At 46.2% G+C, this 15,000-nt stretch overlaps 1 protein-coding gene across 1 annotated transcript in view; it reads right to left on the minus strand.

Annotated features, from left to right (window-relative positions):
* ush2a (Usher syndrome 2A (autosomal recessive, mild)) overlaps positions 1-15,000 on the minus strand; it is a 303,512-nt gene that overhangs the window by 109,521 nt on the left and 178,991 nt on the right. Inside the window, 4 exon segments of the mRNA XM_048228289.1 lie at positions 1,056-1,224; positions 3,933-4,131; positions 7,576-7,688; positions 9,927-10,129. Coding sequence (XP_048084246.1) covers positions 1,056-1,224; positions 3,933-4,131; positions 7,576-7,688; positions 9,927-10,129 — 684 coding nt within the window.

The following is a 15,000-nucleotide window of genomic DNA, read 5'->3' on the forward strand; positions in this document are numbered from 1 at the left end:
GAGGAGGTGGAGGAGGAGAGAGAAGAGGAGAGGGAGGGGAGAGGAGAGAGGGGGGAGGAGGAGGAGAGAAGGGAGAGTAGAGAGGGGAGAGGGAGGGAGGGAGGAGGAGGAGGAGGACGGAGACAGGAGGGAGGGAAAGAGAGAGATGGAAGGACTGGATGGAGAAGGGAGAGGAGGGAGGAGGAGGAGGAGGAGGAGGAGGAGGAGGAGGAGAAGGGAGAGGGAGGAGAGGGATCCAGGAGGAGGGAGAGGATACATCTGGATGAGGATCCAGGAGAATTACCAGGGAATTCTGCCAGAGCAATTCTGGCTTTGACTGAGTAGTCAATGTGACTTACATACATTCCAATGGTTCTGATTTAGAACAGCAGCTAGAACACAAGCAGATATATAGTATATATACTGTATACTAATATGCCATATACTAATATGCCAAATCTGGGATTCAGGATGAGGCCTATTCTGCATGGATACTGATGAAGAACCACAGCAGAACAAAGGAGTCCCCAAACACTACAGTATTCAAACAAACAATCAAATAAAAATGGACCAAAACCTGATGTATCTCATTCAGCATCCACATTTGTTTTACTTCTCAACTTGAACAGAGCTTGGACATAGGACTTGGAATTAGTGCTATTACTATGAAGAGTAATACAGTATGATTATAATTATTAAACACTTTATATTAATGTATATGGACCCTTTCAACAAGGTAAACAAAAACAATGCTTGAACGTTCTATTTGGGCCCCAATCTACTTCCTCTGCATTAAGATAATATTATGGAATGTTAAAAAGAAAGCCTTGTGGGGCCAACTATGATGCTGATAATGGAACTCTCTTGAAAGGGTCCATAAGTATCTTTATATGGCTCTAATTAGTAAACACTTTATAATGTATATAGTACATTTTGAACAATATGATGATTAAATATTCCCAGGCACACATAATGGATCTCGTCTCTCAACATTTCTGGGAGCCTCCATTGCTAACCTCTGTCCTGTGTTACCTGTTTTACCTGAGCTGAGTAACACCTGGGGTCCTGGGACTCACCTGGAGGGACGCGGACGTAGTAGCGGCCGCAGCACTGGTGTTGGGGTTGAGTCTGGAACAGCTGGTCGCCGCAGCACACACTCTCCGAGGCGTTCCGCACCGGGACGTAGCGTTCGCCACAGCACTGGAGCCAGGAGTCACGTGTGTACACCGTCTCTCCACAACACACCTGTGTAGCCGACGACGTATACAACACACACACACACACACACACACACACACACACACACACACACACACACACACACACACACACACACACACACACACACATGAATCATCGGGCTTCTCAGATAACTGTGTGTGAGTGTGTGTGTGTGTATGTGTGTAAGTTTCAAAGTGTATGAGTGTGCTTGTGTGTGTGAAAGCCTTTGATGTGTGTTTGTATCTCTCTTGGCCACCCTGCATGATTCAGCTGGACCACCTCTTCAGATGCCTGTGTGTTCCGTCTAAACCAAACGTTAGCTCTCCTTCCCAGCTCAGCCGTCCTCTCGGATCAGTCAGCAGCTCAGTAGCGCACGCTGCCTCTCGGCATTTTCTGCCAGGCAGTTTGGAAGGCAGCCGTGAGGTGCGCGTTGGCCCCTGAGGCCCCCTCCCCTAGCTGCGCCGCTCCTCCTTGATCTAGCCGTAAGATCAGCTCTGGGCATCGGCCATCGCTTCGTCCTGCGCTGCGGTGCGGGCGCTATATATAGCTGGGGCTCGACTGTCTATTTTGGCAGGAAACCAGGGCAGAATAGATTTTCTCCAGCGCCCGTGCGCGCGCGGACGATACCCTGGTGGCGTCTGAAAAATCTGTGCCGCCCCTAGCCCCTGACATTGTTCTTACCTTTGGCTCTCCGAGAGGACTAGATGACTTTTCAAGGAACAGCCGCGTCTAACCCATAAATCCCCCCAACGTGCAGCGACGGAGGAAAATGTGCCAGGGAACAAACGGCCTGTTCTTATTAAACGATATTAGTGAGAACACCACCAACCTCAGGGACACACACTGCCCCATCGCTTAATCTTAATGCCCTCATGGCAAACACACACACACACACACACACACAACCAGAGTCACACTCACAAATCACACACACACACATACACCCACACACACAGTCACACTCACAAAACACACACCCACCCACAGTCACACTCACAAAACACACACACACAGACAAAAAACAAGATGTACCCATTGTTTGTTAACGTGCTGTGATGGATTTTATACAGTGTCCTGTATCAGACAACTGGTACTAGTCTTTGTAGTAAGTTTTGGTAGTGGAGAAAATATGACAGAAAGTTCATTTGACAAATATAAAGCCAAGGTACGGAAAAACAGAGAGAGAGAGAGAGAGAATAGAGAAGAGAGAGAAGAAAGTGAGAGAGAGAGTGAGAGAGAATAGTGAAGAGAGAGAAGAACGCGTGAGAGAAAGAGTGAGAGAGAATAGAGAAGAGAGAGAGAGAAGAAAGTGAGACAGAAAGAGAGAGATGAGAAGAGAGAGAGAGAGAGAAAGAGAGATAGAGAGGAGGAGAAAGGAGAGGATGAAACAAAGACGACAAGAAAAAGCAAAGAACCGGAGCTCCTCTGAGAGTGGAGACAGAAGCCAGGACAACAGACAAGCCATAATCATCAGTCCTCCATAAAAGTGTTGGCGGCTTCTGTTTTAGCAGGCCATGTAGTACACGGGAAGAGCTTGTCCTTCGCTAACTTGTGTTCTTTTGTCTTCCTCTCCCTTATGTATTAATGTCTGATCGCAGCGAGCTGGGAACGTATGGCTGCGGCACTCTTGCCAACTTGGCTTGCTTTCAATAACATTAGGATTGCAGCAATTGCAGAAGACGAGTTAATCTGTTTACTGAAAAACAATCGCAAGGACCGTGCCTCATGCATATAAAAAAACACAGTCGCTGGAATACACCCGTCTCTGTTCCGCTTCACCAGCCCCGCGATACGCTTCAGCTGCCTCTCATTAATTTGGCTACAGAGCTCTGGGTCCGCGCAAGGGGATGGCTATATGCCATTACCCTAAATTTAGGCCATTTTCGATACGTTTGGAGAAAACCACGGCTGATGATAGAGTGAGCATCTGTCTGGCATCTTTAGGGGCAGCGAGGATGGGAAACACTACAAATAAGTCTGTCTGAGGACGTCATAGGATTAATGATTATTTATCATTGCCAGACATCCATTAGTAGAACGGTTTGCCCTCTCTCTCTCTCTCTCTCTCTCTCTCTCTCTGTTGGCTTTAAGATCGATCTGCACAGTAACATTTCCCTAAAAGTTGCTAGGTGTTTCTGTTTTTCCAGAAAAAAAACTGGCAACAATTCAAAGCAAATACAGAACTGAACTGCATAAGGTTCATTGTGCAGGTGTACTGCATTCACATTAATGACACTGTGTATGCAATCAGCTAACACATATGGGTCTGGACAACACACTCTTTTTAAATGCCAAAAAAGGCCAAAAGGAAGGCATACAAATGTGTAAAGCAGTTCTTCTAATGGTTTATTTCGTTAGATTTTGTTTTATTAAGAGACACCTTGAAGTCCAATATTAGTATGTATGTTTTAACTCTGGGCTTCTAATAATTTTTGCATAGTTATGAGGTCAACATCTGGACAGCTGGATCTCTGGGAGGTCTGTATGCAGCTGCATGTGTGTGTGTGTATATATGTAAGTATGTGTGTCTGTGTATGTGTGTGCGTGCGTGTGTGTGTGTGTGTGTGTGTGTGCGTGTGTGTGTGTGTGTGTGCGTGTGTGTGCGTGTGTGTGTGCATGTGTGTGTGTGCGTGGTGCGCGCAGGTGTGTGTGTGTAGGTAAGGTGTGTGTGCATGTGTGTGTGCGTGTGTGCGTGTGTGTGTGTGTGTGTGTGTGTGTGTGTGTGCGTGTACCTGCTCCTGTGGGTGGTAGCAGGCGCTGCCGCAGATGCGCTGGGGCTTGGGGCAGCGCAGGAGGGAGCAGCGTCCGGTGGGCCTGAGGGTCAACTGGACCCGCAGCTCCTCACACTGCCTCAGGGCCCGGCGCCGCACGTCATAACCCAGCAGGATGCCATTGGGCTGGCCTGGGGAGCTCCACTCCAAACGCACAGACCTGGAGAGAGGGAGGGGGGGAGAGAGAGGGGGGGGAGAGAGGGGGGGGAGAGAGAGAGAGAGAAAGTAAGGAAGAGAGGGTAAAAGAGAGAGATAGGAATGGAAAGGGAGAGAGAGAGAGAGAGGGAGAGAAAAAGGGAGAGAGAGAGAGAGAGAGAGTGAGGGAGAGAAAAAGGGAGAGAGAGGGCGAAAGGGAGAGAGAGGAAGAGAGAAGGAAGAGGGGTGAGAGGGAGAGGAGGGAGAGAGAGACAGAGAGGTCCAGATAAATAAGGAGAAAGGGGGACAGAAAGAGTGAGGCGTAGAGAGAGAGAGTGATGGAATGACAGAAATAGAGAGGTAGGGAGAGATTCAGGATGGAAAATAAATAAAAAGTAGCAAATGGTGAAAGAAGGAGAGGGGGAAGAAAGAGAAGAAGAGAGAGAGAGAGAGAGAGAGAGAGAGAGAGAAACAGATGTTGGTGAAGAAAGAGAAGACCAGAATCAGAAGTAGTAAGAGAGAAAAGAAAACAGTTTTGAAGAATATCACACATAAGGTCTTGTGCACACACACACACACACACACACACACACATAAGGTACATCTCGTGCACACACACACACACACACACACACACACACACACACACACACACACATAAGGTACATCTCGTGCACACACACACACACACACACACACACACACATAAGGTACATCTCGTGCACACACACACACACACACACACACACACACACACACACACGCAGCATTTAACATAATTCTAAATCACACATACGGTACATCTCAAGTGCATGAGAATGTGCAGCATTTAACTCTCAAAATAGATAACGATTGTACATTCTGTACAGTGTATTCTTAAATAACCTTTTAAGTCTATATTTCAAACAAGGCATCCATGTGTCCAGGTACAGCTTATCTCTCACTTTCTCTGTCTCTCTGTCTCTCTCTTTCACTCTGTCTCTCTCTTTCACTCCGTCTCTCTCTCTCTTTCACTCTGTCCCTCTCTTTCATTCTTCTCTCCCTTTCTGAATTTCTCCCTTAAAATCCTCCAAAGAGCTTTTCGGCTTGGCGCCGGCTGTTGTTCCAAGAGCCATATGCTCTCCAGCACAATGCGGTAAGATGTTTCTGTTGTGTTTGTCTTCACTTATTGATTTTCCTGGGCAGGTTTTAGCTGACACACACACACACACACACACACCCGCACACACACACACACACACACACACCTACACGTACAGTACACACACACACACACACACAGGATTTCTACCACATGAAGGAGGAGTGGGTGGAACAGCTGATCCAAACAGGTACTGGATCAAAGACTCTCGGTGCCTCTCCCTGCCTGCCTGCAGTAGCTTTGTTAAGCTCTCAGCTAAACAATATCCTCAGCATATGGCATATGTGGAGCCTTCTGTTCACCACACAAAGCAGTTACAACATCAGGCATGAGACACATGTATGGGGAAACCTGGTTGAAACGGGCCGTTCTGAATTTTTCATTTAGAGGAAGAATTTACAGTTATTCAAATTTTTAGAGGTGAACATGCAGATATAGTAAATAACGTACAGATATGTTTTGAAACAGGCCATACAGGCTCTGGTGATTGTTTAGTGGAAGCATTCACTTCTATTTGAATCTAAAGAGGTGAAACTACTGTATGCATATAGAGAGTAACTGTAAAATGCTAATTTCTTCATTAGATAATACGGCAGCTGCTAATCTAGCGGGACTAGCGGGTCTCTGCAGACAGTAAGACGGACGTACAAGAGAAAAAAAGACACAAAGCTGGCGGTAACTGTATGTCAGACAGTGTGTGTGTGTGTGTGTGTGTGTGTGTGTGTGTGATGGGTGACCCGGGTTTAGTGTTTCTCATTCCCATCCCTGGTTTAAAATAATCCCTCTCTCCATCAAGTTCACAGTTTCACTGCCGCGCCGCAACCCTCTCTCTCTCTCTCTCTCTCTCTCTTTTCCTCCTTTAACACACTCCTCCTTTGTGTTTGCAAATCTCTTTGTCACATTATCCTGAGACGTCCAAATTACATAATGATCGCTGGATCGACCCCCCCCGCCCCTCTCCTCTCCCAACCCCCGCTCCCCACCCTGATGAGTGGACTAATTGATTGTGAAGACTGCTGATGGCACAAAGCTGACAGATCTTAGTGGACAATTATGAATTCATGGGAACTGAAAAAAAAAAAAAACATTATCGCAGAGGGGAAATCATATGGAGATTATCATATGATTTCAACAACACAAAAAAGGAATCCATCACAAGTTATATGTGCTCTTTTTCTCTCTCTCTCTCTCTCTCTCTCTCTCTCTCTGTTCCGCGTAAAAAAAGAAAAAAAAAAAAAAACGGAGAAGGGAAAAGGGGAGGACAAGAAGAGAAAGACAGAGCGCATGCTCCTATAACTAATGTGTTAGTCTTACATCAGAAAGGGTGTCACTCCTGTCTAGGACTAATCCCTCAGCCAGAGAAATAGCAGACATTCGTATTTGTGATGGGAGCGGGGGTGGGGTGGGGTGGGGGGGGTTTGGTGCAGGGCTGGTCGTCAGCTGGGCAGCCTGTCATATTTCAATCAAGGCTTAAGCCGAACTGTGATTCCCTCCAGCCCCAACCCCAGGGCGTCAGCCCCGCACCACACCACACCGCACCGCGTCGCGCCGCGCCGCGCCACACCTCTCCTCACCGTGCAGCGGCAGAATTAATGAATTAGCTATTGATTAAATTCCACTCTAGCAAATCTAGCGTGGCAAATAAATGAAGTGTTTGGGCCCCGTGTAGGCCACAGACAGCCATGTTGGGGCAATCGATCAGTAGTTAGTATTCTATTGGGATATGAGTGCTGCTGTGCAATAATATGACAAGTGGGGGGAAGGTGTGTGTGTGTGTGTGTGTGTGTGTGAGAGAGAGGAAACACATGTGAAAGGTACACTTCACCTCAGGCAGTATGGATTATGGCAAATTACAACACACAGCTCATATCCTCCCTGTCAGTTTCAGCACATACACACACACACACACACACACACACACACACACACACACACACACACACACACACACACACACACACACATCTAGTACACACAGGATTGCAACAGTAATATGTATATGTGTCCTTTGTCTAGATAAAGAATGTCTTGTGCATATAGAGCGGTGTGTGTGTGTGTTGAAAGGTCTCTTCTCATAAACAGTTATGGCAAGAGTGAGAGGAATTCACACACACACAGACAGACACACACACACACACACACGCACACCTCACTAGTCACCAGTCCATGACATTATTCTTGCTCCGCGTCTACGCTTCACACCTTTGCTTCTGTCTCTTTTGTATTCTGGACAACTAGGGCGCTATTTTAGGCGCCAGCGCCTGTGTGTGGGGCGGAAACAGTTGGTCCTTGGATTCCTGATCGCCGTGACGACGTGCCGTGACTCACCTTGACCCGAGCACCTGGATGTGTGGCGCGGTGATGTCACCCGGCAGGTCTTCCACCGTGGTAACCCGTGTGACATTACTCCTCACACACGCGTACACAGTGCACACCTCCACCTGTCTCACACACACACACACACACACACACAAAGAGGTAACAAGTAGAGTTCAGAACAGAACACAAGTAACACAAAAGGAGGTGGCCTATGATCACACACACACACAAACACACACACACACACACACACACACACACACACACAAAGAGAGAGCAGGTCTACGATCTGAGAAGTTTGTGAAGAGTTCTCTAGGAGAAAGTAGAGCATGTATCATCACCTCAGGCACAGAGTCCAGGACAAAACTAAAGCACTTGGGAATTAATAATCGAAATCTTTCTGTACAGTATTTTGGCTCCTCCAACTTAAAATAAAAACAAAACATCATGATTATTAATAGGCTGCAATATTTCAGTCCTCGGGCGCTTCATCACTGTAGCACGAAAATATAAATAAAAACAGTTTTGATGTATAATAAGCAAGAGCTAGACCTGTATGCTGACATTTGTTCGATTGGTCTATCCGGGACAGAGTCAGACCTGGATAAAGTGTTTGGGGACAGAAGTGCAAACTCATCTGGCTGCGTGATAAGTGACCTCCAGTCACAGACTGAGGGAGAGTGTGTGGTGTGAGCTCTTATTCTCCTTTGCATTGAAACGCATTGTGTGTGTGTGTGTGTGTGTGTGTGTGTGAGGGTTCATGTGGAGATGACTGCTGCTCTACAGGCTCTCAGCTCAACTCCTCATTCCATGTTGTCGTGTACTTTGTACAGCTACATTTTGTAATGTAAGAAAATGTTAATGAAGAAGATTTTTTTTAAATATCTGAATTTGACAAACCTGTGGTAAGGCGAGTGGCACAAGTGAGTGTGATATTTGAAAAGAACAACAATATTATCAAAAAGGAAGAAAACTGACAGGGCTGGACAGAGACGGAGATGATTCCACAGTTGTCATGGCTGCAGGGGTACCGAGTGGGAACAGAACAGCCACTTAAATCTGAGTTGGAAGGACAATCGGAAGGACACTCAGACTCGGAAGGACACTTCCCGAGAATAACAGCTTGGTGCCGATGAGGCCCTAGCTACTATGAGACCTCAGTGTGAGACACACTGGCACACACACACACACGCACACACACACACACACACACACACACGCACACACACACACACGCACACACACATACATAAAAATGATCATGGCGGAGAGGAGACACAGATTCCTATGAATGTGGGCTGTGAGGACATAGACCTGCAGACATGACTGTGGGTTATAGAGGAAGTCAGACCTACAGGCCTAAATGTAGCTTATTAGGACACAATGACACCTGTTGGCCTACAAGTGGTGTGAGAGGACAGGTAAAAATAAAGGACACGCAGAGAGACACACAGACCCAATTGTGGAGTGTGGCGACATGGTAAGACCTAATGACCTACATGCAGTTTGAGTGGACAGACCAAAGGTACTGTAAAGACCGGAGAGGATTTTGGGGACCTAACAACCTACATTTGGTTTGTGGGGACACAGGGGCACCTGCTGACCTGACTGTTTGCGATGATGACACAGTGATACTCAGTTGTTAGGGCCAAACATGAACATGGTCAGACTTAATGACCTGGAAATAGTTACAAGGGTAGAGACACCACACCTAAAACCCCTGAACATGGATTATGAGGACACAGTGAAGCGGTCTGACCTGAATATGGACTGAGGACAGTGAAGCGCTTAGGCCCGAATATGGATTAGGAGAACGCAGTGAAACTCCTAAATACGGATTATGGGGACACCCCTGAATATGGATTATGAGGACACAGTGAAAAGCATTGAATATGGATTATGGGGACATACTGTAGTGAAATGCATGAATGTGAGGACACAGTGAAACATTCAGACCTAAATATGGATTATGGGGACACAGTAAAATCCTGAATATGGATTATGAGAACACAGTAAAACCCTGAATATGGATTATGGGGAAACCCCTGAATATGAATTATGGGGACACAGTAAAACCCTGAATATGGACTATGAGAACACAGTAAAACCCTGAATATGGATTATGAGGACACAGTAAAACATTCAGACCTGAATCTAAATGATTGGGGGTGCAGGGAGACCTACACACCTGGATGTTGCTCAGACGTAAATCTAAATGTTTGGGGTTGAAGAGAGACCTACACACCTGGATGTTGCTCAGACGTAAATCTAAATGTTCGGGGTTGAAGAGAGACCTACACACCTGGATGTTGCTCAGACGTAAAATCTAAATGTTCGGGGTTGAAGAGAGACCTACACACCTGGATGTCGTAGACAGTGAAGGGTAGCAGGTCCCCGAGCTCCAGGGACCCTGTGGTGTTGCCAGCAGTCCCGCGTAGCTGGTCGTCCACGTAGACGCCGTACTGAGTGATCGCGCCATTGGGGACCAGGGGCTCGGCCCAAAGGACCCGCACGGTAGTGCTGTTCAGGGTCACGACCTCTGGAGGGAACACACCCTCGGGCTCTGGGGGAGAAAGAAGAGAGAGAGGGATGAAGAGAGTGGGAGAGAGAGAGAAGAGGAAGACAGGGAGTAAAGGGAGGAGGAGCAGAGAGGAGAAATAGAAGAAAAGACAGATAAGAAATTGAGAAGATGGCAGTTTGTTAAGAGAGAAAAAGATAAAGTAAAAAACAAGGAAAAGAAGGAAAGGAAAGGGAGAATGTGAGCAGAAAGGAGAGAGAGAAAGAGAGAGAGAGAGAGAGAGAGAGAGAGAGAGAGAGAGAGAGAGAGAGAGAGAGAGTACAGGGAAAGCAGCAGGGAAGACGACAGCCAGAAACATCGAGCATAAGGCAAACTGAAACCAACCCCTGGCAGCTCATTTCACCCAGTTTGGAACTACAGCATAAAGACGCGTTGAAGACAAATGCTTTTGATGGCCCCCGGGACCCTGCGTGTGCTGGGATCATGACTCCACTGTCCCTACTCCTTAGTATCTGCCTGGGCCTCTGCTGTGATCCGGGGAGACGCGCTCCCTCCCTGTGCGGAGGCCTGGCTCCAGTCGGGCAGGATCTCATCTCTCGCCTCGTGATGGCCGCCTCTCTCTCTACGCCCTCCCGCTCGTCACACAGCTGCCCGCCGGTGCCCGCCGCTGTGTCCCGCTGCCCGCTGCCCCAACGCGGCTGACAGCAGACATTACCCAGCGCAGCGGGCAAAGCTGGCATGCATGTTGCTGGAGCTCGACGCCTCTGGCAGCCAGTATGGTTGTGGTTGTGGTTGTGGTTACGGTTTTGTTTAAAACAACTTACAGTACATGAAGAGTTGGGTTCCAAAACACTATTTTAACACCATTTTAATGAATTTCCATAAATATATTTTTTTCATAAACATTTTGTTTTTCCAAGTAATTTCAGTAGAAATGTTTTTTGTTTTTGTTTTTTTGGGTATTGTTAACGTTTCTACTGAAATTACACAACTGCACAACTGCATTTTGGTTGATATTTCCTGGAATACACAATTAAATCACTTTTTAATGTTTTTAAAAACAGATATGTAGCGTTTTGGAACCAAACTCTTCATATAAACACTACATTAGCTAAAATAATGTGTTTAAAAAACTTACATTAAGCTTGATAGTAATAGTAACAATAACAACAATATCAAAAGTCAACAATGGAAATTATGGCACAGTACAGTACAGTGAAGTACTGTAATATGAGACTGAAATGGTAGCTTGAGGGCTGGATGGGGAGAGCTACAGTCCATAGACATCTTATCAAGAGACCCAGGCTTCTGGCCCAGGCTTCAGGGCTATATGGAGTTAGAGCAACAGAACACATTTTATAGAAACGGTGTTAGTTAGCTTCAAGGTGATCTGTGACTCAGCTCAACAGACATCTTCTAAAGGACACCTCAGTATCTATTTCAGGGGTCATTGCATGGTCAAAGCCCATAGACACAAGACACAGCAACCGCTTCAAGAAGTCCATAGCCATCTTACAAGGCAATGCATCGCTGATACTATCCATGGACATTTCATAACACATCTTAGCTTAGGCTTCAGGTTGCCTGACTTTGACTTGTGCAGTTTTTTTCAGCCAGAAGTACATGTGTTTCGGTAAAAGCTTTAAGTGTCTCTAGTCTGAGATGACCAGTGGGCCCTCTGAGCTGTCTGGACTAAGGTCAGTATATGGTGTTTTTCAGAGCAGAGAGAGTCTGCTGCCAGGCTGTGTGAAGTGTGAAGTATGAATGAGATGTGCTCACGGACAGAAGGAACATTACTGAGAGAGTGAGTGTATGCTTGAGAGAAGTTTGTGCGTGTGTGTGTGCAGGGCTCCAGACTAACTTTTTAATTACGATCCTATATAGGTTGTCCTATGACTATTGTCCTATTTACAATTCTACAACAAAAGTAACTTATGAAGTGTTGGTGCTTTAAGTGCTTCACTGAGCTGAAATTTAAACTTAAAACATCTCTAGAATGAGTTAAATAAAAATAACAGTGAGTAAATTAACAGTGCACGTCTTTTAAGGGCTTCAAACTGCACATTTCATGGCTCAATGTCTTACATACTATCCTTCATGATCTTTATGCCTTGGCTAAACCAGCTCGCCATGCTAGCATCTTCCATAGAAATGTATTTGAGCACAATTTAAAGAGATGTTCCAAGTAGCCTGGGGGATTTTTATGTGATTTTGCAATGATGATTGCAATAATCATTTGACAGTCCCACAATGCAATTTACTTTTTAATTTTAGTATTTTTAAATTTTCAATAAGAACATCACTATGGTTAATGCAGTAACGAAATGGTAGGCCTATTATTATAGGCTATTGCAATGACTTGCCATGCTCGATCTAAATGTGTCCATTCAATTCACCGTACACAATGACCACAGTTATACATGCAGGGAATATTCGGGCTTTAAATGTAGCAGCGATATTCGGTTTGCGCCAAATATCGGATTAAGTTGATTGATGCCATTAGAATGAGTTTACACAACTTGCGCGCAAAACAAATATTGCTGTTGAAAACCGGGTTACTCCCTGCATGTAACTGCGGTCAATGACGCACTCCTTTTCGGCTATATCTGTATCTCTGTCGTTCGCGAAGGCCTTGCATGCATTGTTCGCAATTTTAAGACGTCTTTTCATCTGCAATGACTCCTATAAATTTGGCGCAAGTGGCATTCCTGTACGTCGGGTTTACGTTCAAACTATTTTTCTGGTGAATAATTATTTCTGACTGAACTTGGTGAAGGGAAGTTTCACTAGGCCTATCGTAGGCAACGATAAACTTGATCTTCTCGGGATCGTCTGATCGGTTTGCTGCTGCCAGCCGCCGAAAGGCAGTTGGGAGAGGGTAGACCTACATTTATCTCGGCCTATGTGACCACACTGTAATGCAACTACATCCACTCTGTTTATCTGACGGGTCTCTGACCTCTCTCTCTCTCTCTCTGCAGCACACCCATTTTTTTAAATTTACACACAGGCACTGGGCCACGGCCAATCAGAGGGGAGGTCCCGCCCTTCACTATCTGTGATTTGTTTAAACCACGATATTGGCCAAATATGTGTCTGTTATTGAACCAAAGGTAGAGTTTCAATGCGGACACTTTTTCCTCTCTCGAATAGCTGGTCGCACCGGTGCGACCTCCAATTTTTTTTAGTCGCACTTTTGAAAAATTAGGTCGCATATGCGACCAAATTGGTCGCACTCTGGAGCCCTGGTGTGTGTATCTATTTTATATGGTCAAGAGTGTATGGTAATGTATGTGTATGTGTGTATGAGAGAGAGAGAGATGACTGCATGACTCTTGCCTCCTTCCTCTGGCAGACGGCTGGTGTTGTCCCTACAGAGTGTGTGTGTGTGTGTGTGTGTGTGTGTGTGTGTGTGTGTGTGTGTGTGTGTGTGTGTGTGTGTCTGTGTGTGTGTGTGTGTGTGTGTGTGTGTGTGTGTGTGTGAATGTGTGTGTGTGTGTGTGTGTGTGTGAATGTGTGTGTGTGTGTGTGTGAATGTGTGTGTGTGTGTGTGTGTGTGTGTGTGTATGTGTGTGTGTGTGTGAATGTGTGTATGATTGGTGTTGTCCCAGCAGACAGTGAGTGTATAAATGGAAAGAGTCCTAGTGGAGTGGTGGGGGATTGTAGCTCTCGCTCTGGGGCCAGTGGGTTAACTGGACCAGTCTGGGGGATTCACACGCCTACCTGAGCACACACACACACACACACACACAAACACACACACACACACGCACAACAGCAGACACGTGTAGAATCACCCTAATACTCCTAAAGAGTTCTCATTTCCGCCTGATCAAAGCCTCACACACCCCTCTACAGCGGCCCAGACGAGAGCAGCCAGCTCTGAATCTCCGGTGACAGCAGCTAGCGTGCGGCGCGCTACGTGCCTACAGCAGGCAGCTCCCACCTCCGAGGCTGGCTCAGGTGAGGTGGGCTTTGTAGACGAGGACTCAGACACACGCCAGGGAGAGCTATGACACCCCAGAGATCAAACACACTGGTGAGGCTTTGAAGTGATCCCCCCACCCTCCCTCCCTCGCTCCATCCCTCCCTCCCTGCACTGACATGAGGGACCTGACCGGCAGACCTGACACCAGCGGAGAGCCGAGACGACCAGAGAAGAGAGGTGAGCTGGGGGGGTTGGGGAGGGGGGGGGGGGGTGGTGGAGGCGAGAACAGGAGGGTGGGTGGGGGGGTTGGGGTTGAGTCTTCCTGACTGACAGTGTTGGGGGGTAAGAACCCTCATTTGCTCTGTGCATGAAAGGACAAGGCTTCTCCTTCTCACACAGAAGCATTACATATGTACATCTGAGTGTTAACAGGAGCAGACTTCTCCGGAGGTTCTACCTTCCGCACTGCAGTGTGGGGGCCCTGACATTCACACAGACAGACACAGATAAGCTAATACGGGATTTTGAACTTAGAACTGAAATACGAATCACAATGTGGCCAGTCATTTCAAAGCAGCCATGCTGCTTAGTACACGAACACTGCGCCAGAGTTTCAGACACTGTGGTCTAAAGCCATTTTAGCAACAGGTCATCTCGTTGCTCAGTACATTTTCACAATTAATAACACATTATGTTTTTAGAGAGTATAGGCACTGCTACTGTAAAACCTCTGCTATAAGCTGCTTTGAACAAAGACATACATTAGATGTGTAGAAATACTGTATATACATACAAATCATACACACATTCACAACACCAATCATACACACACACACACACACACACACACACACACACACACACACACACACATATATATATATATATATATATATATATATATATATATATATATATATATAGGGCTGTCAATCGAATTACATACTCTGTGATTAATTAATCTAAATTAATCGGATATATAATTTTT

This window comes from Alosa alosa, chromosome 19, assembly GCF_017589495.1.
Source record: "Alosa alosa isolate M-15738 ecotype Scorff River chromosome 19, AALO_Geno_1.1, whole genome shotgun sequence".
NCBI classification, from domain to species: domain Eukaryota; kingdom Metazoa; phylum Chordata; class Actinopteri; order Clupeiformes; family Clupeidae; genus Alosa; species Alosa alosa.